This window comes from Chrysemys picta, chromosome 1 (assembly GCF_011386835.1).
Source record: "Chrysemys picta bellii isolate R12L10 chromosome 1, ASM1138683v2, whole genome shotgun sequence".
In the NCBI taxonomy this organism is placed as follows: domain Eukaryota; kingdom Metazoa; phylum Chordata; order Testudines; family Emydidae; genus Chrysemys; species Chrysemys picta.
This window is the reverse complement of record NC_088791.1, coordinates 339956896-339981083: the sequence shown is the minus strand read 5'-3', so window position 1 is coordinate 339981083 and position 24188 is coordinate 339956896. Positions and strand designations below refer to the sequence as shown.

The 24188-nt window shown below is 41.8% G+C and overlaps 1 protein-coding gene and 1 long non-coding RNA gene across 5 annotated transcripts in view; both read left to right on the top strand.

Moving 5' to 3' along the window:
* The window catches only part of EMSY (EMSY transcriptional repressor, BRCA2 interacting), a 50617-nt gene extending 42278 nt beyond the window's left edge, over window positions 1-8339 (top strand). For all 4 annotated transcript variants that reach the window (XM_024108941.3, XM_024108942.3, XM_008172213.4 and 1 more), the window contains 3 exons: window positions 2430-2993; window positions 3841-4353; window positions 6520-8339. In XM_024108941.3, coding sequence (XP_023964709.2) covers window positions 2430-2993; window positions 3841-4353; window positions 6520-6714 — 1272 coding nt within the window. In that variant the 3' untranslated portion in view covers window positions 6715-8339. The remainder of the gene's footprint in view (window positions 1-2429; window positions 2994-3840; window positions 4354-6519) is intronic.
* Window positions 8340-8614: 275 nt separating this feature from the next.
* Window positions 8615-23414, top strand: LOC122173715 (uncharacterized). Its single transcript, XR_006174440.2, has 4 exons — window positions 8615-8761; window positions 22101-22236; window positions 22562-22630; window positions 23188-23414. It is a non-coding gene; the product is annotated as an uncharacterized LOC122173715 (long non-coding RNA).
* Window positions 23415-24188: the final 774 nt, after the last annotated feature.

The following is a 24188-nucleotide window of genomic DNA, read 5'->3' as shown; positions in this document are numbered from 1 at the left end:
ATAAGTAGACAATGTGAATTATGTAGGGCCAGGTCTCGATTTGAATGCACGTGTCATGTTGGTTTGTGTCAGTGGAAACCCAAGCATAAGAACAGAATTTGGCCCATTGTGAGTTGCTGTTCCTTGAGCGTGGGACAAAAAAAAAAGACGATCTAAGAACATCTTCTATAATTGATTGCAGTGTTGATGTAGCCATGTTGGTCCCAGGACATGGGACAAGGTAGGTGAGGTAATATCTTTTATCTTGAAAGCTTGTACCTTTAACCAACAGAAGTTGGTCCAGTAAGGTATTACCTCATGTACCTTGTCTAGTAAGTAGAGGGATTGTTTTATATATGCTATATGTTTGCTATTGGCCATTTTGAAAGGATGTTGCTGCCTACATGATCCCTCTCCATTTGTGTGGAGTTCACTTGACAGCGGTGTAGGACTTGCCTGTCTCGTACACAGTAATGAAAGGAGGAAGGGCCCTAAAGGTTCTATGTTAGGCCTTGTCTACACTACAGAGTTTTGTCAGCAAAAGGCAGAAAAACTCTCCTGTTTTACTGACAAAATAAAACCACCTCAACAAGAGACATAGAGCTTTTTGCAGCAAAGTTAAAGTGACAAAGCGTCAGTGTAGACGCTGCCGTTCGTTATGTCGCCATAACTGGCCTCTCCCAGTATCCCACAATGCCCACCATGATGCCTCCGCTTGCTGTTTTGAACTTGGCTGCCCTGCATTCCAACTACACAGGCATGCGGCTCTCCCCTTTCAAAGTTCCAGGAAGTTCTGAGCATGCCAGCAGCAAAAGCAAATGATTAACATGGAGTTCTGCTCTCCCCCAGCACTAGGAACACAGTGGCAGGCAGGGGAAGGGGTGTGTGTGTGTGTGTGTGTGTGTGTGTGTGTGTGAGAGAGACTGCAGTGCTGTGCAGAGGCGGGGAGGGAGGTGGGGGCTGATGTCGGGGGTATCCCCCTCCCTGTGCCTCAGGACTGGATGTTTCCAGCTGCTGTCTGAACTTGGAGACTGTATGCTGACACACTCACTCTCCCACAACACGCACTCTGTCTCTCTCACATACACACTCCCCCACCACACTCACACCCTCCCCCAATACACACACTGTCTCTCTCTCTCCCCCGACACACACCCACACTTCAGTTGAAAAGCAGCTGGCAATCTAGTAGGATGCCCATGGAATGATGGGGTTGAGAAACCTGCATCACATGATGCTGTGCCTGCCCCACGAGGCATTGCAAACCCTTCCCAAAGCACCCTGTGGCCAGTTGCACAGAGGGATAGCTATCCACAGTGCTCTTCTCTCTCTGTTGATGTGAGAGCTGCTGGTGTGGATGCGCTCTGCCAACACAAGGAACACAGTGTGGACATACAACAGCGCTTTAATTAAAGTGGCATAACTTTTGTTGACAAAACTCTGTAGTATAGACAAGACCTTAGTCTTGAAGCAGAGGAAGGAAAAGGAGTAGAATTGGAGACAATAAAGAAGCAGGATGCCTTTGATTTGGAGCTTGGCTTTGTAAGGTGCCAAACTGCAGAGGGCTCTCAGCAGTAACAAAAATAAAGCTACTCTAATTTTGTGAGGTCCCCTGGATAAATGTACACCACTCACTTTTTATATACTTCATATTTAGATAAGGTTTGTTGTAAAGTCTCTGCAGAGAGCATGTGTAGAGGTAGAATTTTGCTGAATGAGGCTACTTAGTTATTATTTAGGATTGTGTAATAAGACAGTGTTCTTGCCCCCTAAGGAACTTAGTCCAACTCAAACGTGATATATGGGACAGTAGTTTTGATGCGTATTACGGTACAGACATGGCAGTGGTGAGGAAATCAACCCAGGAAGAACTGGGTCTGAAAAGGAGGGAGAGATGATGCTTTGGTGCATGGGAAATGGGGCAGGTTCCAGGTGTAAAAAGTGGTGTAGAATAAGTCACCAAGAAGCATCCGAGGAGACAGTGTTAGGAAACAGAATCAAAATCTCTCTTAAGATACGAGGTTCTTGTTAAACCTAGGAACCATCTATTCACCAGCCTAAGATCTCTGTTGGATCAGCCAATCCCTTCCATTTCCCATTCAGACATCATGGAGTTTGAGGTGATCTGAATCTTAATCTTTCAAATGTAAGAGCAACCTAAGCTCCACTGAGAGCAAGACATCTACAGTTAAAAGGCAGGTAGTGGGTGGCAGACCAGGGCTTAGTTTGTTATAGTATGGAAATAGCCATTGAAGTGCTATGGCTTTGGGAACTCAGCATCTTAGGGTATTTCTGCTTTTATACATGAGTTGTATGCCTGAAATCCTGTGACCTATTCTGCTTTTAAAACAGTTCAGTTTAAATATTCTGTAATGTCACTAGATTTGTGTATTCTGCAGTAAATTAGATGATGTCTCATTACTTTTTCATTTGTAACTTTTTTTATTAAGGCTTTAAGCAGCCACACTGCATTTACCAAACACAGTGAACAGCTTGGAACTGAGGAAGGAGAAGTGGAAGAGATGGATACCCTAGATCCTCAGACTGGTCTATTTTACAGATCTGCCCTGACGCAGTCACAGGCACAAAAACAGCAGAAACTGAGTCAGCCACAGCTGGAACAGACTCAACTGCAAGTGAAAACTCTGCAGTGCTTCCAGACTAAACAAAAGCAAACCATCCACCTGCAGGCTGATCAGATCCAGCACAAACTCCCACAAATGCCCCAGCTTTCTATCCGGCATCAAAAGCTAACCCCACTTCAGCAAGAGCAAGCACAGACCAAACCAGATGCACAGCACACCCCACACCACATGATGGCCAAAGAAAGGCAACTCCCTACCTTAGTGGCACAGCCACAGCAAACTGTAGTACAGGTGCTTGCAGTAAAAACCACGCAGCAGCTGCCCAAACTGCAACAGGCACCAACGGCACAAAAAATCTACGTGCAACCCCAACCCCCCCAGAGTCAATTGCAGCTACCTGCCTCTTCAGAGAAACAGCCCGCAAGCCAGGTAACAGAATATTGATAGCATGCAAAATAAAACGTCGCTGTTCAAGGAAAAATCCAAACACCAACCCAGTTGCTGTAGCTGTGTTTTCTCCTGGCAAGAGAGAACTCCTCATTACACTGGTATTAATTTCCCCATCAGAAGGTTGACACTAGGAAAGAGAAGCACATGTTATTATATAGGGGAAAAAATCCATAGAGCTCACAAATCAATTTTGTTAGACAGTTTTTTGTGAATTTCTGCAACCAACAGTGCATGGAATTTGCCCCTAATTTCTTTTATTTTTTTGGGTATAACATATTATTGATTTCCGTTCCCGTAACATTAAAAAAAAATTCTTTAGAAATAAAGATGAATACACTGCAGTCTCCCAAGGATCTCCATTGTACGTCTTCCTTGGTAGTTTACATCACCATCACCCTTCAGTTAAATAATTTTACCCAGAGGATCAATTTTACTTTCCTTGGGAGGGGAAGATGTAAAGACTGAGGAAAATGAAATACTATATATGTATTTTAACTAACTCCAAAAACCTACTACTCCCCTGCCCCATGAAGCATATATAAAATAATAAGGGATTAATATACATCACATGGGGATATAAATCCCAAAGGAAAATGAGGCTGCTGTGATATTCTGCTAGAAACATTGTCTAGCAGTCCAAAAACTACCTTCCCCAGGCTTCAATTAAATGTTATCGTATCACTGCTGATTCCTTTGTTAAAACACTGAGCTTCAACTGTCTTCCTAATAGCAAGTATGTTGTTTGTGCCGTATTGTCCAGATAAATATTGATTAGGTTTAAATAAAAAAATAGCTGTAACATGCACAACAAAAATTTGATTTTCAGGTGCAGCAGCCAATTATAACTCAAGGATCCACTGTTACAAAGATAACTTTTGAGGGGCGACAGCCTCCTACTGTTTCAAAGGTAGCAGGCGGCAATTCTGTGCCCAAACTGGCATCGCCAGTTACAAGCCTATTACCCATGCAGGCATCTGTGAAGACAGCAGTAGCAGACATTTTGAAAATGTCTATGATGGAAGCTCAGATTGACACAAACATAGAACATATGGTAGTGGATCCCCCAAACAAAGCCATGTCCACTAGTAAACTCGCTAGTGAAGCAGAATCATCACCTTGTATCCAGGTGCCAAGGGTGACTGCAGTAGGGATGACGGCAACTTCCATCTCTCAGCAACTGAAATGTAAAGAGTCCTGTTCAAGTCCTCCTGCTGCTGATCCTGCTTTAACAGAGAAGAAAGTGGATGCACAAGGAGTGCCTTCAACAAACCAGTTTATACACATTCAGAATATATCCCAAAAGAAAGCTGAAGAGATTTCATCTGAAATTATTATCCAGGTAAGAGAAGAGCAGAGCAAATAAAGGAAAAAAAAAACTAAAGCAGATATTTTCTAGGTTTGCCTGTCTAAAGCCTTAATAGCATCTGAACAATGTTCAAGTATTTTTTTTCCCCCTTTCTTACTTTGGTTCTCCTCTATCCCAAAACAGTAAGTGTAAGTGATTTAAGGATATAAAAATGTTGGGCACTTGTTTTATTAAATTGGCAATAAGTTGTTAAATACAATTTCTCAAACATGCTGGTCACTGCATTCCTACTGTCTGTCTCCTGAGCATTTTAAGTGTTCTGCTTTGCTTTCCCATTAAGGAAACAAACCAAACTTGCTAGATATTCCAAATCACCTTCTAACTGAAATGCTTGAACATGCAACTTTTGCTGTTACCATGGAGGTATGATTCGTGCCATGTCTTTTTACAGTGTCTAACAGTCTTACCTGTTTTTTAGTGTGTAAAACTTTCTTCAGCATAAAGTAGATTTAGTAGAATTTCACTAATTCGAACTGACTGGGAGACCTTTTGCAAAATAGTAAATAAGGGCCAGATTCATCAAAGCACTTGAGTACATTATTAACTTCATGCATATGAGTAAGTCTCATTGATTTGAAGTCAACAGGACTACGTACATCCTTAAATTAGGCAGATGCTTATGTGCTTTGATGAATCAGGGCCTAAGTGAACAAATGTGAAAATGTTCATTTATTCAAATTTAGTTTTATTTTGATACTTCATAACATATTATTGTATTCCATAGTATGTATTGTCAAAGCATTGAAATTTTAGTCATCTGAAATCTCACTTACAGAACCCTAATTATACATAAGTATAAGTACATAAAAGGTTGTTACAAGGAGGGAGAAAAATTGTTTTCCTTAACATCTGAGGATAGGACAAGAAGCAATGGGCTTACGTAGTGGCAAGGGTAATTTAGGTTGGACATTAGGGAAAAAATTCCTAACTGTCAAGGTAGTTAAGCACTGGAATAAATTGCCTAGGGAGGTTGTGGAATCTCCATCACGGGAGATTTTTAAGGGCAGGTTAGACAAACACCTGTCAGGGATGGTCTAGATAATACTTAATCCTGCCATAAGTGCAGGGGACTAGACTAGATGACCTCTCGAGGTCCCTTCCAGTCCTACACTTCTCTGATGCTATGATAGTGACTCATTGCAGAGAAGTGGACAGAATGCCATTGTGTTTGTATGCAGTGTTTGACTTAGAGATTTTATTGTATATTATATACACTTGTTATGGTGAAAAATGTGTAATTGTGATGGAAACAAATATGCTAATTTTGATTTATTTATAAAGTTTACAAATGCTTTGAATTATTTTGTAATATTTTCCTTGAAACTAAGTAGTTTTTCTAGGAATACTCAGGATTTTGCATCTCTTGAGGAGTGAGGGCTAAGAGATAGATGTAGTAGAGTAAAATAATCAGTATATCATAGATATTTATATGATGCTAATCACCATAGTATTTAGGTGTGGTTATGATGTCTGGGTTATTTCAAAATCAAAATACCTATCTGATTATCAATTTAATAATTAAAATGTAGATAGATTTTCCATATGATCTAGAAATTAAAAACAAAAAAAGATTGTCATTTACTGTATTCCTTTGTTATTGCGGTACTTTTATCAGTCTAAATCTATTCTTTCTTTGTATTAATCCAACCAATTTCAGGGACCCACTGTGCAATATGTTGTACATACAACAGTCAGAAGTCTCGACCCCAAAATACTTAGTCTAAATAGAACATACAGCGGGTGAGAGTATGTGTTACCCCTATTTTACAGATGGGCCAGATAGCAAACAGATTAAGTAACTTGTCAAAAGTTACACAGGAAGTCTGGCAGAGCTGGCAGTTGATCCCAGATCTTTTGAGTCCCAGCCATCAGCCTTAACCACAAGACTATCCTTTCTTTAATTGTAATTATTTCAACTTATCCTTTAGTGAAAAAATCCTGCAAAATGATCCTTTCATGCTACATTTAATTTAGCAATATTGTAACAATAGGTTGAAAACAAATTTATTGACTTTGGGAAAGTGTTTCTGGGATTCTTACAACTGTTTAATAGGCATGAGTATCTTTCATTTAAACATACAAATCCTTAACTCACCTGTCAAAACTATGTATTAAAACTTCATTTTTTCTTTCCTTTAGACTATCCCTCAATACTCCATCCCTTGTCACTCCAGCTCCAATGTGGTAGTGGAACCCAGTGGGCTCCTGGAGCTCAATAACTTTACTAGTCAACGTCTTGATGATGAGGAGACAGCAATGGAACAAGATGTGGACAGCAGTACTGAGGAAGGCACTGAGCCCAGCCCCTCTCAAAGTTCTGCTGAACAATCCTAATGAATTGGGACACTGGAGTGCACTTTAAATTCATCTTGGCAATTGAGTGTCCAAGATGCCGTTGTATTGTGATGTATTAGAGCACTTTGCCTATTAGAGTTGTTCATTGGACCCTTGAAGCATCCGTGTGTTTTAACAAGACAGTATTGCAGAAACGACATCTTAAAATTGTTTCAAAAAAGATGGTTACCAAGATACATTAACCTGTGACAGTGGAATGTATGTCTTAAAAAAAAAAAGGGGGGGGGGGGCAAAGCTATAGTGAATTGAAAAGATTGAGTAGAAGTTCTTGCTATGAAGCTCTTGACCAGATACTGAAACTTTTCAGTAAAAAGGGACCTTTTACTTTGCTGTGTCTTTCTTTTTGTAGCTATAGAGCAAAACACCATCACAAAGAATGTTTAGTAGATATTTCTATTTTTAAATAGCATGTGAGATAAAAGGTGTCTCTGACAGTACTGGAAAAGCCCCAGGAATTTCTGAATTGGTTAGCTTTCTTGCACTTGAGCTCAATTAATGTTCATATTTTTAATAAGCGTAAAATATAGTTTATTTTTTTTAATTACTTGTTGGTGAATGTTTGGACATAAGCAAAATCACTAACAGGTAACATGGTTTGGTGGATTTTGTTTTCTTATATTACAAGAAATATGCTAATTTAATGTGCAAAACATTTCTTTGTGCCACAAGCACATGAAATGCCCATTTAGTCTAATTAACCTCTGATAATTTATTTAAATCCAGTGATTTAAAACCAGGCCAATTTGCTTAACTAGTTCCTGTTAAACAGGCAAATGTTTTCATTCTAATGCTGTGGGGTAGCAGAAATGTATTCTGGTTTAAAACAAATGTTCAGAGTTTGGAAATATTTGGTTCATTATCTCATAACTTCAGCCTGCTGTATTCAGATGCAAGCTGAGGCTTTTAAAAATCTATATTTTACTCTTACATGCTGTTTTTAAAATGACCATTTGGGGGGTTTAAAAGCTTAAATTGATTAGTTGTATGTTTCAGAGGTAATCCTCAGCCTTATGACTTGACTTGTTCAAGCAATATGTTGGGTTTTTATGATTGTTACAAGCCACGGAGAGAGATTTGGGTGCAGGTGGAATGACGAGAGGCCGTTTTAATACGTTCTGGTAATGAAGACAATACTTTTCTTTTTTTAAAACAATGTATATAGAAAAGTTTTTTAACCATTTTGTATAGATTTCATTATAAATAACTAAGCATTTTAAGACTTTGACATCTCATTCAATTGTACATACATCTATCAGCATAACTGCCCATTTTTTGGTGCTGAAGTACTACTGTAAGTATAATTCATCCAAAGTATAATACAGGTTTTGTGTCAGTCTTTTTTCAGATGTGATTTTACTGTTGATATTGTAGTTTTTTAAATTCCAACTGAAGAAACGCTCATCAGACTAACATACAGAACCTAAAAAGCTGAACATATTTGTCCTGAACATCTATGTACGTAACAACACTGCAGTCTCCTGTAGATGGTGCTGTTGGTTCTCCTTTTAGCCTCTGTTAGCAGTTACTTCATTTATAAAGTCCTTGTGACTTTCATTTTTATGTTTGTTTTGTCTGTTAATTATAAGCCTAAATGGCAAAGAGAAGTGTTCAGCCTGAATATTATGGAAAAGCTGTACATAGTTGGGTAAGAATTGGATTGTCTTCTCTGCATCACCTATAAGTTACAACATTGAATACTGTGACAAGCACTTATTCCTCCACTTTATTTTACATAACATTAGAAGCACTCAGGTTGGAGAGAAGAGAGAATATATGAAATGGAAAATACATTATGTCTTTTTTCTAGTTAAAAATTAATACAGAAATATTCAGTCATTCTAGATGGTATTTCAGTTTTAATAGCTGTGTTTGTTTCTAGAACAGAGATACTTAAAGTATGGCCATCCCCCAAAGGCTGTGACAACAAAGCTTGACAAGAAAGATGACAACAAAGCTTATCAGCTGCAGATTTTATTGCTAGTAGATTCAGGCAAGCTGTCTTTTCTAGTCATCTGTCATTGAAGGGGTTAGTATGAGCCTGGTCTATATATTTACTGTTCATAAAAATGGATTTTAAATTCTATGCAGATGAAATGAAACCCAGTGGCTTGTGCCAAGCTGTTGTCACTCGTGGTCTTACAATATATTGGATTTCCCAGTCATAGGCCGAGCTAAAGGGAGGAGAGAAGAAAACCCCTTTCAGTATTTCTGTTGCTACACTATAAGACGTTTACAACTTTGCCATAAAGTATGGCTCCCCGCTAAATTTATTATCTCTATGTAACTTTAGATGGCTGCTCTCTTTTCTACAAACAGATTAAAAAAAAAAACAAATGAAGTGTTAAATTTATCTTAATACTCATAGCATATTACACAGTTTAAGTTCTGGCCCAATTTTGGTTTCTTGACAGAAAAGTTTATATTGTGGTGTTCTTGTTTTAAGATAGCTGCAAAGAAATTTTTAGAGAGGTCCATGAAACTAAGGGTTATATCTGTAGTGAAATTATATTTTGCACTTACATAGTGTCACTTCCTTTCATTGAGCCTTTACAAACATGAAGGCTCACAACACCTCTGTTATGAAAGGTAAATATTTTACAGATTGGTAAACTGAGGCACGTGTTAACTGCCTTGCCCACAGATATACACGAAGTCTGTTGGGTAGATAGGAAAAGAATGCTGATATCCTAACTCCCACCTCTCTGCATTAAACTTAAGTTCAGATTTTCTTCTTTCCTAATCCTTTCCCAAACCAGTTGTGAATTGAGGCCCTAAATTGTTTGATTTATGATCTTTGGTGAATATGCTGGAATTGGTAACTAGTTTCATTAGAAATCTACAAGATAATAGGTTTTTGATACTGCACCTGAAGTCCAGACTATGTTTTGTGTTTCAGCTACAGTAGCTGAAAGTAGATTGTCATCCATTAAATTTCCTTTACTTTCGTGATTACGCTTCACATCCTTATCATAGCTCTACTAAAATAAAACATGTACTCTTTAAGTTCCCATGTCCAACAAACAATCTCTGTCGCTACCTACCAAAGGTATGTGCTTGAAATTATTTTCAGTTTACTCTTCCTAGATACGTTTTATCTTCTTTAAATGGAAGAGATTTGACTTCCTGTCCATCTTCGCAATGGAATAGCTCAAAAATGAGCTGTGTAGAATTGCTTATTTTTATTTATATTAATAATTAGTGTGTTGTAATGAGAGAAATGGAAAATTTCTTACCAAATAATTTCCTTTCTGTTAGCAGGATCTCCCACAATTCTGCTACCCATGGGCTGTTTCCCTCCTCTCTGCAGTTCCCAGCGGTAGTTCAAAGCTGCAGCACAGTGTTTGCTGGCTATGCCTCCTTCTCCTGCTTGCTGCCAGATTAGTCATTCCAAAGCTGTGTAAAACTCATAGAAGAATATTAGTAACAATAACATGCCAATTCATTATGTACAGCAGATGACTGCCTGCATAGTAATAATCCATATAAAATGGTGACCCTTGCCTGTAAAGCTATCCACGGTGGGTAGAATTGTGGGAGATGCTGCTAATAGAAAGGAAATTATCGGGCAAGACATTTTCCGTTGTGCAGCCCAGCGTCTCCCACAATTCTGCTATGCATGGGAAGTAGTAAGCCGTGAACTGGAGTGAGGAGGGATAAAGATAGATTGAAACAGAATGAGGTAAGGAGACACTCCTTCTCCCCCCATAAAGATTGCTTTTACTGGGCCACAACCTGCAGCACCTTCCTTCCAAAGGCCTCTGCAGAAGACATGAAGTCCACTTTATAGTGTCTTATAAAGGTGTTTGCTGATCACTAAGTGACCACTCTGCATATCTCAGCAGTGAAAGAATGTGCTTATTCAGCCCACAAGGTCGCCATGAGTCTTGTGGCATGTGCCTTGATTCCTTCTGGAGCGAAATGCCTGATGCCTAGTAGGCCTCAATAATGCACAGTCTGATCCAGTCTGAGGGATAGCTTGGAGGCTCTGGGTCCTTGACACTTTGGATGGAAGGAGACAAATGGTGCATGATCTCCTTGTGGATTCTGTATACTAGATATAACTCTTCAGCGCCCTTCTGATGTCTCAAGTGTGCCACAGTTTCTTGGTCAGCTGCTGTGGTCATTGAGCAGAATGAAGGATAACCTCCTGTGAGGTATGGAAAGGAGATTTCAGTTTGGGGGGAAAAGATTCTGGAGTTCTCAGCACCACTTTGTCATTGTGGAACATGCAGTAATGTCCCTGCACAGGTAAGTCTGCCAGCTCAGAAACTTGCCTACCAGATGCAATGGCAACCAGAAAACTGGTTTTGATGGAGAGAAGAACGCTGATATTGAAGCCAGAGGCTCAAAAGGCTTGAGTGGTCAGGGTGTTCAATGCTAATGGTAGATCCCAATGAAGGAAGATTGGTCTGATGGCTGGTCTGGCCAGTCTGACTGCTGAAAAATCTAGAAACCTGGGGGTTCACTACCAAGGATCCTGAGGATCCTGTGAATAGAATGCTAGTAACCACTGATACCTGACGTGCTATGGTGGTGGGTTAAAGACATTAATCCACACCTTCTTGGAAAAAGCCCAGGATAGCTGGAATCCCTGGGTCTCTTGGGTCTGTGTGCGCCTGCACCAGATACAGAACTTGGTCCAGATGGAGGAATGGGTATTTAAGGTAGAGATTCCTGGATGAGAGTGAAGTCCCAGTCACCTTGGAAGACAGGCCAAGTGCTACTGATGCTTTCTTTTCAAAAGCTAAGCTGTTAGATGAAGACGGTCTGGGTCCAGTTGGGGAAATATACCTCAGAAAAAGAAGTCTAGTATTGCTGGTAGCCGTGACAGTGATTCCAGTTTCAGTTCTATCAGACCAGCAAACCGGGGTCTCCTTGGCCACTACAAAGCTAGCACTGTCATCTTTGCTTGTTCCCACTGTATCTTTTGGATCATTTGCTCTGTGAATGGGAAAGGTGGGAATGAATACTGCAGGCATGTGTTCCTAAGAACTTAGGGTATGCTTCCTTGGCAAAGTACTTTAGACATTTTGTATTCGGGTGCTGGAAGACCAAACAACTGCAAGATCAGTTGAAGACTTTCTGGTTCAAACACCATTCTGAGTTGTTGACTTTGCATCTGCTGTGCCAGTCTGCCTTTTTGTTCAGCTCCACTTTTGTGTGAATCGCTTTTAGGGAAGGGAGAGACTTTTCTGCCCATCTCATTATTGTCATTATTTCTGCATGTAGTGCTGAGTTCCCTGTCCTTATAACCTATTTATGTATGCAACTGGAATTGTGTTGTCTGTCTGGACCAGGACATGATTTTCTACTAGATGATTCTGGCACCTTCATAGGGGCGGTCTGAAGGCGCAGAGCTCTAGGAGATTGATCCTGTGGTCGCTTTCTGTTGCGGCTCCAGATGCTTTGAGTGTTTCCGGGTCCCTGATGTGCTCACCAGCTCTACAGGCTGGCATCAGTTGTGTGAACCAGAGGGTCTGGAAGACATATGGGAATATGCTCGTGAGCATTCCTTGGGACTGCCCATCATCTTAGGGTCTTGAATACCTGCTTTGGGACCAGCATGTGATCCATCATGCATTCCAGGGAGTGGTCCCATACTTTCAGTAATATGTCAGACACTTTATGTGCAATCACACTCTTGGGGTGATCCCTATGCATATTTATGCGACCGGGGGGCCCACTAACTGAGGACAGTTGAGCATTAGTTGGCCTCATGCTCTTTCGCAGTATAGATATGAGATACTGGATCTACTGGAATCTGTCAAGTGATGGGTAGACTTTTGCCTCCAAGCTGTCTATGTCCACACCTAGGTGAGTTATCCTTGTTGAGGGAATCAAGGAACTTTTCTTGATGTTTATTATAAAGCCATGCACTTACAGGAGATCGAGTCCAAATCATAGCATTGTGCTCTCCAGTCTGGGTCACAGCTCTGATCAGAATGTTGTCCAGAAAAGGGTAATGGTGAGTACTCTGCAACCTGAATCCGGCTATGATCACCACTTGCATCTTTGTGAAGACCATCAGGGCTAATGAGAGACTGCATGGGAGCATTCGGTACTGGTAGTGATCTGTGCCTTAAGGAGATCTCAGTAGATTGTGGAGCACTGGCATATGGGAACACTGAGATATGTATCTGCCAGGTTCACTAAGGTTAGGAGGTCCCCTTAAATTAGGGATGAGACTGTAGAATCTAGGGTCTCCTTGTGGAATTTTGTTTTCTTCCACTTGTTGAATCTCTTGAAGCTGATAATGGTTTCTCTCCCCCCAGTGCACTTCTGAACAATAAAGATGATGAGGTAGATCCCGGAAAACCTTTCTTATGAGGGAACTCCTTCTAGTGCTGCTATGTCCAGGAGATCTCATTCCGGAACAGTTTGTGCTTGGCAGAGTCACTGGAGCTGGGAAACTGGATAAAAAAGGAATGGGATGGAGCCTGTAGTTTATGGGAGTATCCCTGATTCACTCTCCCTCTTATCCACTGGTCTATAGTCAATTTACTCCTTTCCTCTGAAAAGTGGAAAATTCTGCCTTCTAGATTCAAGTTTGGCTAGAGGCACATTTCCTCGTCATGCTGGGCTCTTGGACATTGTGGGACCAACTGTGGGTTTTCTCCTCAATCCTGGGTTCTGAGACTTGCCCTTGATAAAGCTGCTATTCTTCCTCTGGTACTCCTCTGAGGAGAATAGGTAAAAGTAGTGGCTCTGCCTAAAAGCAGGTTTGTACTCTCTTCTTAGAGCACTCAGCAGAGAGGGGAGGGCCTAGCTTAGATTTAGCAGCATTTTCTGCCACTATGTAACCTGTTTTTCTCTAAAGAGGAGAGATCCTGTGAAATTAGAGGAACATGGGACTTGTTTGGAGTGAGCATGTACCTTCCACGGGTGGAGCCATAGGTGTTGAATGGCTGCTGAGCAGGATGCTATAGCCAAGGCTGAAAATTGCATCCATTGAGGCATCCGCCAAGAATACTGTTGCCTGGGAAGTTTTCTTAAGAATGGAGCTGAAGCTAGGGTGATCTTGGTCCTCCAGGTTCCTAGGGTACTCCAGCCAGGATATGGTAGCTCTCACAAAGCATGTGGCTGTGAGAGATGTGCTGATGAAGCTTCAAAGTCCCTTTGTTAGGGTAGCTTCCAGCTTCCTGTCTGTTGGGGTCTTAGGAAGAATTCTTCCTTCTGATGGGATAACCAGCCTTTGGGACTTTGGTAATATTATATTTTGTCTCTTGCAGTTTATAGAATCTAAGGTCTTGCCTGTTAATGCATATACCCTTGTTGGGTTTTCCCCACTACTCTGATCGCATCCTCTAAGGAGGAGTGCAAGGGAATCACGACCTCAGGGGAGGAGTTTGAGAGAAGATATTTGCTTTGAGGCATATCCTCAGGAGCTTGCTCAGCTTGGATCTGGATTTTGGACACAATCATTTTGCGCATGGCCTCAAACATCTTGGAGAGGAGGGGAAAATGTATTGGATTTTTTTCAAGTCCTGCTCAGATTCAGAGTCCAAAAGCTCTCCTCCTTCAATACAGGAGCAGGGGTCTGAGTTAGAGGCTTCCTGAATTTTTTGTATTATTTCATTCCCTTTTTGCTCTTTTGGGGCTTTTTTTTTTATTTTTTGGCATGCTTTTTGGGCGTGGCTACATGGCTGTGGCCAGAGCAGTCTTTTGCTGTTTGCCTTACACAAAGCCCTTTAGAAATTTCTCTGTGTCCTCCCCTTCAAGATTCAAGTCTCCTGATTTGGATTGGGAAGGAGGAGGGCTATTTATTACCCCTACTTCTCTTTCCAAAGAATTCTAGACCCATTTTAGGGCTTATGGGGAGACTGGTAGCTTCACAAGGGATTTATCTTTGCAGTCCTGCATTGCCCAAGGACTTATTCCCTGGGCCCGCTAGATGAAGTCATCCTCATCCTTAGAGTCTCACCCTGATCTGATCTGTCTCTCCTGGTCAGGCTGTTTTGTGGCAGAGTTGCAGATTCTTGGGGTGATAGGGGACCCAACATGCCTGTCTCACTCAGAGCCCCATGCCCTGATGGAGTTAGGGTTGGCTGCCTCGAAACAGCCTGGGCATAATTCACCTTCTAAGCCAGTGAAAGGTATCTCGCATATAAAGCACCTTTTAGATTTTGCCTGGTACTTTGCTGAAGGCAGACAGAGGGATATCTATGGAGGTGCTGCAGCAGAGGCACCAGCTGTCTATTGTCACAGTTTCAACTGAACCTGTATTCCCCCTCTATGGTCCAAGAGTGACACCTACTTTAGGCTTCTAGCTCCAAGCCATCACCTCTCTTGGTCAGAGACCCGTGTCCCACTCCCTCCCTGCCTTACACTGTGATATCCCCAGCAAGCCAGACTGCCTAAAAGAGCGGCACCTGCATTTTGCCTTCTCTCCAAGGGCTCTGACCAGTGTATTGCCTGTAGTTATAAGTTACCATACAGCTCCTAAGCAAGCATATTTATTCTCAAGGTAAAAGCATTACAGAAAAAAACATTAAAACAATTTAAAAAAAACTACACACTGTGACAAAGCTCCTCCTCTATCTTGGTGGGTCCAGCGCTTATTGGCGGATTTTCTTGTCTCAGAGGTTCACCATGTGGGTTGGGGAACAGCCCAGAGATCTTCCCCTCTGGAAGAACCCACAGTCCAGGTCAATTGGGAGGTTTGGGGGGAACCCGGGCCCGCCCTCTATGCCGGGTTCCAGCCCAGGGCTTTGTGGACTGCAGTGGTCTATAGTGCCTCCTGTAACAGCTGCATGACAGCTACAACTCCCTGGGCTACTTCCCCATGGCCTCCTCCAAACACCTTCCTTATTCTCACCACAGGACCTTCCTCCTGTTGTCTGATAACGCTTGTACTCCTCAGTCCTCCAGCAGCACACCTTCTCACTCTCAGCTCCTTGCACCCCTTGCTCCCAGCTCCTCACACTCACACCACAAACTGAAGTGAGCTCCTTTTAAAACCCAGGTGTCCTGATTAGCCTGCCTTAATTGATTCTAGCAATTCTTCTTAATTGGCTTCAGGTGTCCTAATTAGCCTGCCTGCCTTAACTGGTTATAGCAGGTTCCTGATTACTCTACTGCAGCCCCTGCTCTGGTCACTCAGGGAACAGAAAACTACTCATCCAGTGACCAGTATATTTGCCCTCTACCAGACTCCTGTACCCCACTGGTCTGGGTCTGTCACAACACATACAAGAAAGTCTACCAGAGGATCCCCCCCTCCCCCAACTCTAACCCCGGGCTCTGGTAGGTTTTAGTCCTTCAAAACCCACAGTTCCTGTGGTTACAAGTTCATCCGTCTTAGATCCAGATCACAAAGCTGGTCAGATCTAAGGCTTTTCTGCAGACAATGACCCTTTCCTCACAGCATAGCTTCCAAAGGCAGGGTTTTTGCATAACCTGAGATAATTTGCCTCTTCCTAGGGATTTTCCAGGAAATTCACTTAAAACCTATTGTCCCAAAAGTTCATATTTGTTTGGAGCATTTTGAATATAGTCTTTTGAATTCTCAGGTTTCATATCTGTCACATCTCCCCCTAGAGGGGTTACATACAATCCTGGCCCACAATGATATGGAAACTTAATACAATAAGGTCTTCTGAGGCTATTGCAGGAAATTGCAGTATCTGTCACAGCTATGACCACTGCATTACTCAAAACGTAGGCAAGGAGGCTTGAATTAAAAATAACACTCACTCCTGCCTGAAAACAGCTAAAAATAACAAATATAAAAGAAAAGGATGGGAGCAAAGTGAGCTGTTACTTTGCTGCTGCTGTGGATGCAGAAAATCTGGTGGCAAGTGGGAGAGGGGGCATGGCCATTTTTGAACAACCTCCAGGAACTGTAGTGAGGAACGGTCTATGTGTAGCATATTTGTGGGAGATGCTGGGCTGCAGAAACTTGTTCAACAGGAACTAGTGGTGAGTTGGAATTTTAGTGAAGTTTAGTGTTCGTAATCATGGGCCACTTAGATTCAGCATCTTATGGAAATTGAATCACAGACTGCAATAGGTACCAAGGTATTTAATTTTCAAGAATACAGTTTAGGGAAATCTGGTGGCATATGCAGTAGGCAAAAGTATTAAAATGCATAAATGTGGCAGAGATCTGGAGAATTTTAAGACACCACGTTCAAGCCACAAGAGCTTGCATTTCCTCTGAACTTTTTTTAAAAAGTAGTAAACATGGCTGAGTCAGGCTCAAAACATTTTTTTAAATGGATTGCAAAGGGGCAGGGGAGAAAGGTGAAAGGAATGAAACAAAAGTTTCTAGGGAAAAGAAAAGGTCTGAAAAAGTTACCTGAAGAGGGATAAAGACTTCCACAAATCTATTGGGAAAGAAAAAGTTGGCTGATTAGCAAATAAGGGTGGGGAAATAAAATAAAATGATGATTAAATGGGTGGGACACTGAGTGTGTGCTTACCACAGTGTGCAGATGAAGTCTTTCTATTCTGATGAGCATACATTAAATTCTAACAGTACAGTTGTGCATGGTGTACTGGATGATGTGGAGGACAGCTAAAGCTGCAGCTAGGCCATGTCTACACTTACCAGTAGATTGGCACTGCTGTAATCGATGCAGTGAGTGTCGATTAAGTGGGTCTGGTGAAGACACACTAAATCAATGGGAGAGCACTCTCCCATCGATTTGTGTACTCCACCTCCCCGAGAAGCATAAGGGAAATCGACGGGAGACGCGCTCCTGTTGCCACAGTGCAGTGTAGACACCATGGTAAGTGGATCTAACCAGGTCTACTTCAGTTAAGTTATTCATGTGACTGAAGTTGCATAACTTATATCGATTTACCGGAGTAGTGTAGATCAGCCCAACTACCAGAAAAGTAATTTTATTGAATAAGTATTGACTGCATTGGTAAAATAACATTCAGTAGTTAGTGCTATTTGGCCACTACAAAATACAAACTTAGTTGGTTCAACAGCGTATTCACTGTATAGTATTCAAATATCTCTAGTTCAATTTTAATTTTTTTTAATTAGGTAGATGACCAATTTTTTTTCTAATGTGCTGAGGTGCTTTGAAGAAGGAATTAATGTTCAGTGATTTATTTTAAATCATTGAAAGGAGAAAATACCAAATTCAAAAAAGCCAATGTGGTAGTGATCTCTTACAGTCGATCTGTCAGTTATTATAGGTAAGTCCAACTTTGTTCCTTAAAATGGAAAATGTGCCTCACAAGAGCTAGATACGTTTAGTATACCAAAAGAGAATGTTTAGAAAGTGGTGATGTGATATCATGGTCTACAAGGAGAAGATAACTGGTATTCGGGACCCTTTAATCTAGCAGAGGGACATAACAAGATTCAAAGGCTGGAAATTTAAATTAGAAAAATTCAAATTGGAAATAAGGTTGAGAGTAACTTTTAGAATAGGTTACCCTGGAAAATGATAAATTCTCTATTGCTTGGCGTCTTTAAATGAAGATTGGGTGTCTTTCTAAAAGCTATGCTGTAGTTCAACCACAAGTACAGGAATTACTGAGTGAAATTCATGACTTGTGTCATACAGAAGGTAAGATTAGATGATCATAATGGCACCTTCTGGCCTTAAATCTATGAAAAAGTATTAGAACCAATATGAGGAGAAATTTATAAGCAGCTAGAGGTGACATAGTGAGCAGCAAATGTAAGGAAACAGCAGATGTAATATTTTAGTAAAAACATTCAGCAGTCTCGTAATTTTACTTGTACAGTAGAATTCAGATGGGGCTCAAAAGTTACTGAAAGTCTGTGTAAATAAGGGGTAATAATTAAATGACAAATATATCACATTGAGGTCAATTTGGATACCCCAAGGATTTGTTGGGTCTTAATTAACAAATGGTTTCTAGGGAGATGAATATCTTGGAATCATTGGATGGGATTGGGGGGATAGGTGGTAGCTGAGAGTTTTTTAAAGTGTTATTAAAAATGGTATCAGTTTGGCTCTGAATCATTGTTAAAGCTTATAAGGCTGGTCTAGATAATACTTAGTCCTGCCATGAGTGCAGGGGACTGGACTAGATGACCTCTCGAGGTCCCTTCCAATCCTATGATTCTAAGGCATTATAACCAGTAGTCCAGCAGTGTCCTCATTTCTCAGTGGGAGGCTAACTGCTTCAGGTAGGGTTTGTTTTCTGTTTGTTCAAAATCATTTGAATTTTTTTGGGACAAAACTTGGCCATTTTTGGAAAACGGAAAGTTTTATGAAAACAGTTTGATTTTTCTCAATTTTCCATTTTTGTCAATACAAGCTTTTTGTTTTGTTGTTGTTGTTCACTATAGGTCCCTTTTCTATGGCCAGTTTTGATTGGCTTTACTGAGTCACGCGGTGTGATATTTTTCTAAAATATATTTTAAAATCCTGGTAATGTAAGAACACTTCTCTGATCTTTGGCTCACTACAGCAAAAAATGTCTGAGTAATGATAAAAGATAAACACAGCCATTCTGATCTTGGCACCTCATGGCAGTCCACCAGAGAGAAGCCTTGGGCCTAGTACTTGGGGTGCCTCTTCTTATGAATCCTTCTATCAGAGAGCAGTTAGGTATTGGCCTTGAAGTCTCCCTGCCCAGGATTCAATCTTGTAATGAGTGTTCTTGTTGGGGACCTCTCTGCTGCTGCATTTTCATCCTCTTATCCATATGTAGCCAGCTACCTTATACGTGCTTGCAGGCTGCTTTCCCTGGAGGTACAGTCCACACACCCCACAATCCTCATTGTGTGGTCTACCTCTGTTTTTGGTGAATATAGCTGCCGCTTTGCTTTGTGCCAAACACCTGCTCAGATCAGACTCCTACTCCAGGCTAATCCATTGCATCTGAACATCTTGGCTGCACACACTTTATTAGATGTTACAGCCCTTCTAGGAAAAGTGGCTGCTGTGTTCATGTTTCAGGCCCCTTTTTAGTTCGCTCTGGCTTTAGTGTCCTTTATCCCCAGCCAGCTACTTCTCCACAGGTTCAGCTTCTGCTACTAATGGCCCACTCCCCTGCTGGGTTTTCCTGGCCACACCTCTCACTGCTCAGGCTGCCTCCAACTGTTGCAGAATTCCCAGGGAGAGAATTCTCGTCTAGGGACAGACCCTTCTAAAAGGTTTCTGGCTCCCTTTCCTCAAGGATATGGGACATGATCTGCTTTTCCACTCTCCTTGCTGAACATTCTCCTTCCAAGAGAGGAGAGAGAATAGTGACTCTGTTGTTCAGCAGATTCACCACAGTACTTAGTCACCCCACCCTCTGCATCCTCTGGCCTCTCTATACCAAGTCCATCCTGTATGCTCAAGGCTCTGCATCCTGCATGTTCTGGGTCCTCTCCCTACACAATTTAAATCATTTAAAGAACTTTCTTACAAAAGACTAAGGGAAACCTAGCTCCTGCTTTGAGATTTTAATAACATAGCCTGGGGCATGAAACTTACCTCAGAACACTTGGCTTTTGACTAGATCCTTTTTTGTATAAGTTGTTACAGTGCACATGTTCTCAAAAACGCTTCTTTCGGGGTTCTGAGGAATAGCTACTGCTATAATAGATACAACTGCTGTACAGACAGCTACAGCAATGTTAACCTCGGGCGTTAAGGAGCCTGGAAATCATGTAAAGAAACAGGTAAGAACAGCAGAAGTACTGATAGAAGCTGAAGTTAGATTTTCCTGTTCTGAAGTTAGATTTTCCTGTTCTGGCACTAGTGGACAAAACCAACCATCTCCTGGTTTTTATGTTGTTGTTGCCATAATAAAAAGGACGGCGAGGGAAACCTTGTTCTAGCCTGCAAGCTTGTTATAGTACAGAAGTGATATTCTTTTCTAGCTCATCTATCTCTGTTCTAGTTAAAGGGGTAGAGAAGCAAGTCCAAGTCCACTTCTTCATATCAGAATGTTTCATTTGTTTGAGTCAAATTAGTCACTGGTGAATCTCTGCTGACTTCAGTAAAGGCTAGAAACATCCATACATGTGTACCTGGGATCTCCAGAATGGATAGCAAGGGGCTAAAGAACAGAGCGGTCCTGTTTAATCAGGAATTATGAAAAGTTGTTTTTAAATTATAAGTTTTTTTAATAAGCCAGGAGAAACCTGAAGCACAAACAACATTGTGGGGACCCTGCACAGGAGGGTGCGAATGAGCGTGCCTCCAGGGCTCTGGCTCTGTTCTGGGGCCCCCTCATATGGATAAGGCCAGGCCTCCAGCAATGTGTGATCAGCCCAGTGTAGGAGGTGCTCTTAGTCCTGAGCTGAAACTGGGATTTCTAAACACCTTCCCCCATCTCCATCTACCAGTAGCCCCTGACTTATGCTTCCTCTCGTTCTCACCCCACTGGAGATGTGCAGGCACCCTCATAGGATTGTGAGCATCCTACACTTCCCTTATGTGTTTGCAACCCTCTTTCAGCACCCATACCTTTCCCAGTAGTGGTGGGAAATTGAGAGCAAGTGTTTGTGTGCATTTCCCAGGAGAAGGCTGGAGGAGGTTCATTGTGAAAAGAAGTCATACAAGGTCACTTCTGGCACCGCCTGGAATAGAGATCAAGTCCCCAAAATGGCAAACTGTAGCTCTCATATACTCAGTCAGGCTATCTTTTATATTGAATATGTCAAAGGTATGTGCTTGGCTACCCACTTTGTAAGAACTTCAGTAACCGCTGCTGTAGACTACATTCTCCTCCCAATGCCACAAACTGAACCCAGGAATCCTGATTCCCACTATTCTGTTTCTAGCAAATATTTGTGTAGCCCACAGGCAATGTATGTCAGGTCCCTTTTAGCAATCATGGGCCATATAGGGTCAGATACTCCTTTTGCTTAGTGATAGAGGCCTCTCGTAGGTCTAATTTGCAGGTCCAATATGTAAATCTTGATGCTGACTCATAGAGATTCTTCTGTTTGCAAGAGATGGAACTTCTGTTATTTCCCCCCTCCCCAGTTTCTTTTGTAATAGATTTTCTGGAGTTGGTGAGTGAACTTCTTTGAGTGTCTATGTTTACATGAGTAGAGGCATGTCTGTATGCTCATCTGCATATGCTTTTTATTGTTGCATGCCTGGGGGTCTGCAATGAGGGGCAGGGAGTGGAAATATTTCAGATCAATCCACCCCAGACAAATATTCATTCCCTTTCACTGTCCCTTGTGCAGTAATAACAATGTGACTTTTAGAAAGAGTATAAAGTCTGGACAGGGCAAAATGAGAAGACACCCCTCTGTGTAAATCCCCTATGGGATCCCTCTAGGTGGTAGTATTGATCATAGGAACGTATGGAGGCTTCTGGATGGCCCAAGATATTGGATGGTGAAGATGCATGATCCCCTACAATATCTGGGGGCAATGACCCATTTCTTTGGGTTTCCTGACCTCCATTTGTGCTCTTTGTTTCAGCTCTTGCCTATTTGCTGTTTGACGAAGAACCCTCAATTGGTAGAAATATCTTTGCCATCTTTGAGCAGATGAACTGGCCTGCACCGCACAGACAGTCCTTCTCACTGAGAAGCCACTTCTACTACAGCTTCTCATGGTAACTCTGAAAGAATGGCAGCTGTTTAATCAGCCTGAGGGGAGTCACTGTTGAGCTCCTCCAAGATATTGGAGTAGTTGACAGTGAGGATACAGCGGGGGCACCTGGGATATGTTATGTTTTAGGTCACAGTGAAAAGGTAGAGGGTATTTCTCCTAGAGATTTTGGGGGTCTTTTTGCTTTAGTTCTGACCTGTATTTCCTCTTTGTTACCCACTCAAGGGTTTGTAATTTGTCCTGAAACTCTGTCCATAGCACCTGTCCCACTACACATTTATACTGCGCTCATTATTGTAGTATCTGAACATGCCCTTTGTTTCTATCAGATTGGCACAGGAAGCCAGAAAAAATTGGACAGTTGCTCTCCTGAAAAGGCTCTCCTCCTGCTTCTGTTGGTAAACTTTGTTTCATACATTGTATATGAGTAACATGCATTAACAGCAGCACCAAGTATTGCCAGCATTGCCAGAACTTGTCTAGTTTATTTGCCAGGAAGGTTTTGCTGTAGTAATCTAAAGTCGAACCAATGATTTACCATAGACCTATTGTAGTTGAATTGCTGTAGAATCAGGCCTAGAAGTGTTTTGACAAATGTCCGCATGCTCCCCAAAGGATTCTAATGCATTCTACTTGAGCTCAGTTCCCAGACCACTGCGTTGTTCCTTCAGTGCAGCTACAGGGTGAGCCCTGACCAACTCCAGTGTCAGGTGGGGAGTTTGACCGGGGCAGTAAAACTGCCAAAAGCTAGTGAAGGTGTCTGAAGGCAAGATCAGGAAAGATAGAAACCTTCCATGGAGCAGAAGGGCAAAAAGCTCAGTGTAGCTGCAGACATGCCAATCCTGGTGCTCAGCATGTGTGTTTAGATTAACACTGTTCATTTGTTCTCCTATAAACGCTCATTCATAAAAGGATTCTTTCCCTAACAGTGTCTCTTGTATTAAATCTTCTCCAGACCAGGGAACAACCACCATGGATTACCAACGCACGGGGGAGTCAGTCCTGCCCCCTATTGCGATGCTGCCTCATCACAGAATGTAAAGCAAGAACATCACTGTACAACAGAAGGGGATGGACTGTCAACTTGCCAGAAGGCTGGTGGCTGAAACTTAATTTGTAGATAGGCTTGTATAAATGTTTGCACCTTTCTGATTTTTAATAAAACGTGCCCTATTTCCTTAATTTTGCTAGTTGTGGTGTTGATGTTTGTGATGTAGGCACCTGCCTGTATTTAAAACTAGACTAAGATACCAACTCAAACCACGAGTTGCTACCATAATAAAAATGATAAATAATTGCCCTTAGGCCACCAGTTGTCAGAGGCAAAGAATTTTACTACTACTGCCCAGGGGCAAACTGCCAGATACTGCAGGGTCTGAAATTCTCTCTATCCTGTTGCCAGTTCCCTTCCTACCGGACCCCTGGTTTAATCCTCTGAGTTGAGGGTTAAAACCCTTGTAATAATTTTATTATTATGGAAGACACAACTCAATGGCATTCTCTGCATCTGAAATAAGTAGGTGGTTTCAGTCTGATTCCCAATGGACAGGTAGGTGAACTTAAGAACGGCCAAACTGGGTCAGACCAAAGGTCCATCTAGCCCAGTATTCTATCTTCCGACAGTGGCCAATGCCAGGTGCTCCAGAGGGAATGAACAGAACAGGTAATCATCAAGTGATCCATCCCCTGTCGCCCATTCCCAACTTCTGTCAAAAAGAGGCTAGGGACACCATTCCTGCCCATCCTGGCTAATAGCCATTGATAAACCTATCCTCTATGAACTTATCTAGTTCTTTTTTGAACCCTGTTATAGTCTTGGCCTTCACAACATCCTCTGGCTAGGAGTTCCACAGGTTGACTGTGTGTTATGTGGAAAAAATACTTCCTCTTGTTTGTTTTCAACCTGCTGCCTATTAATTTTATTTGGTGACCCCTAGTTCTTGTGTTAGGAGGAGG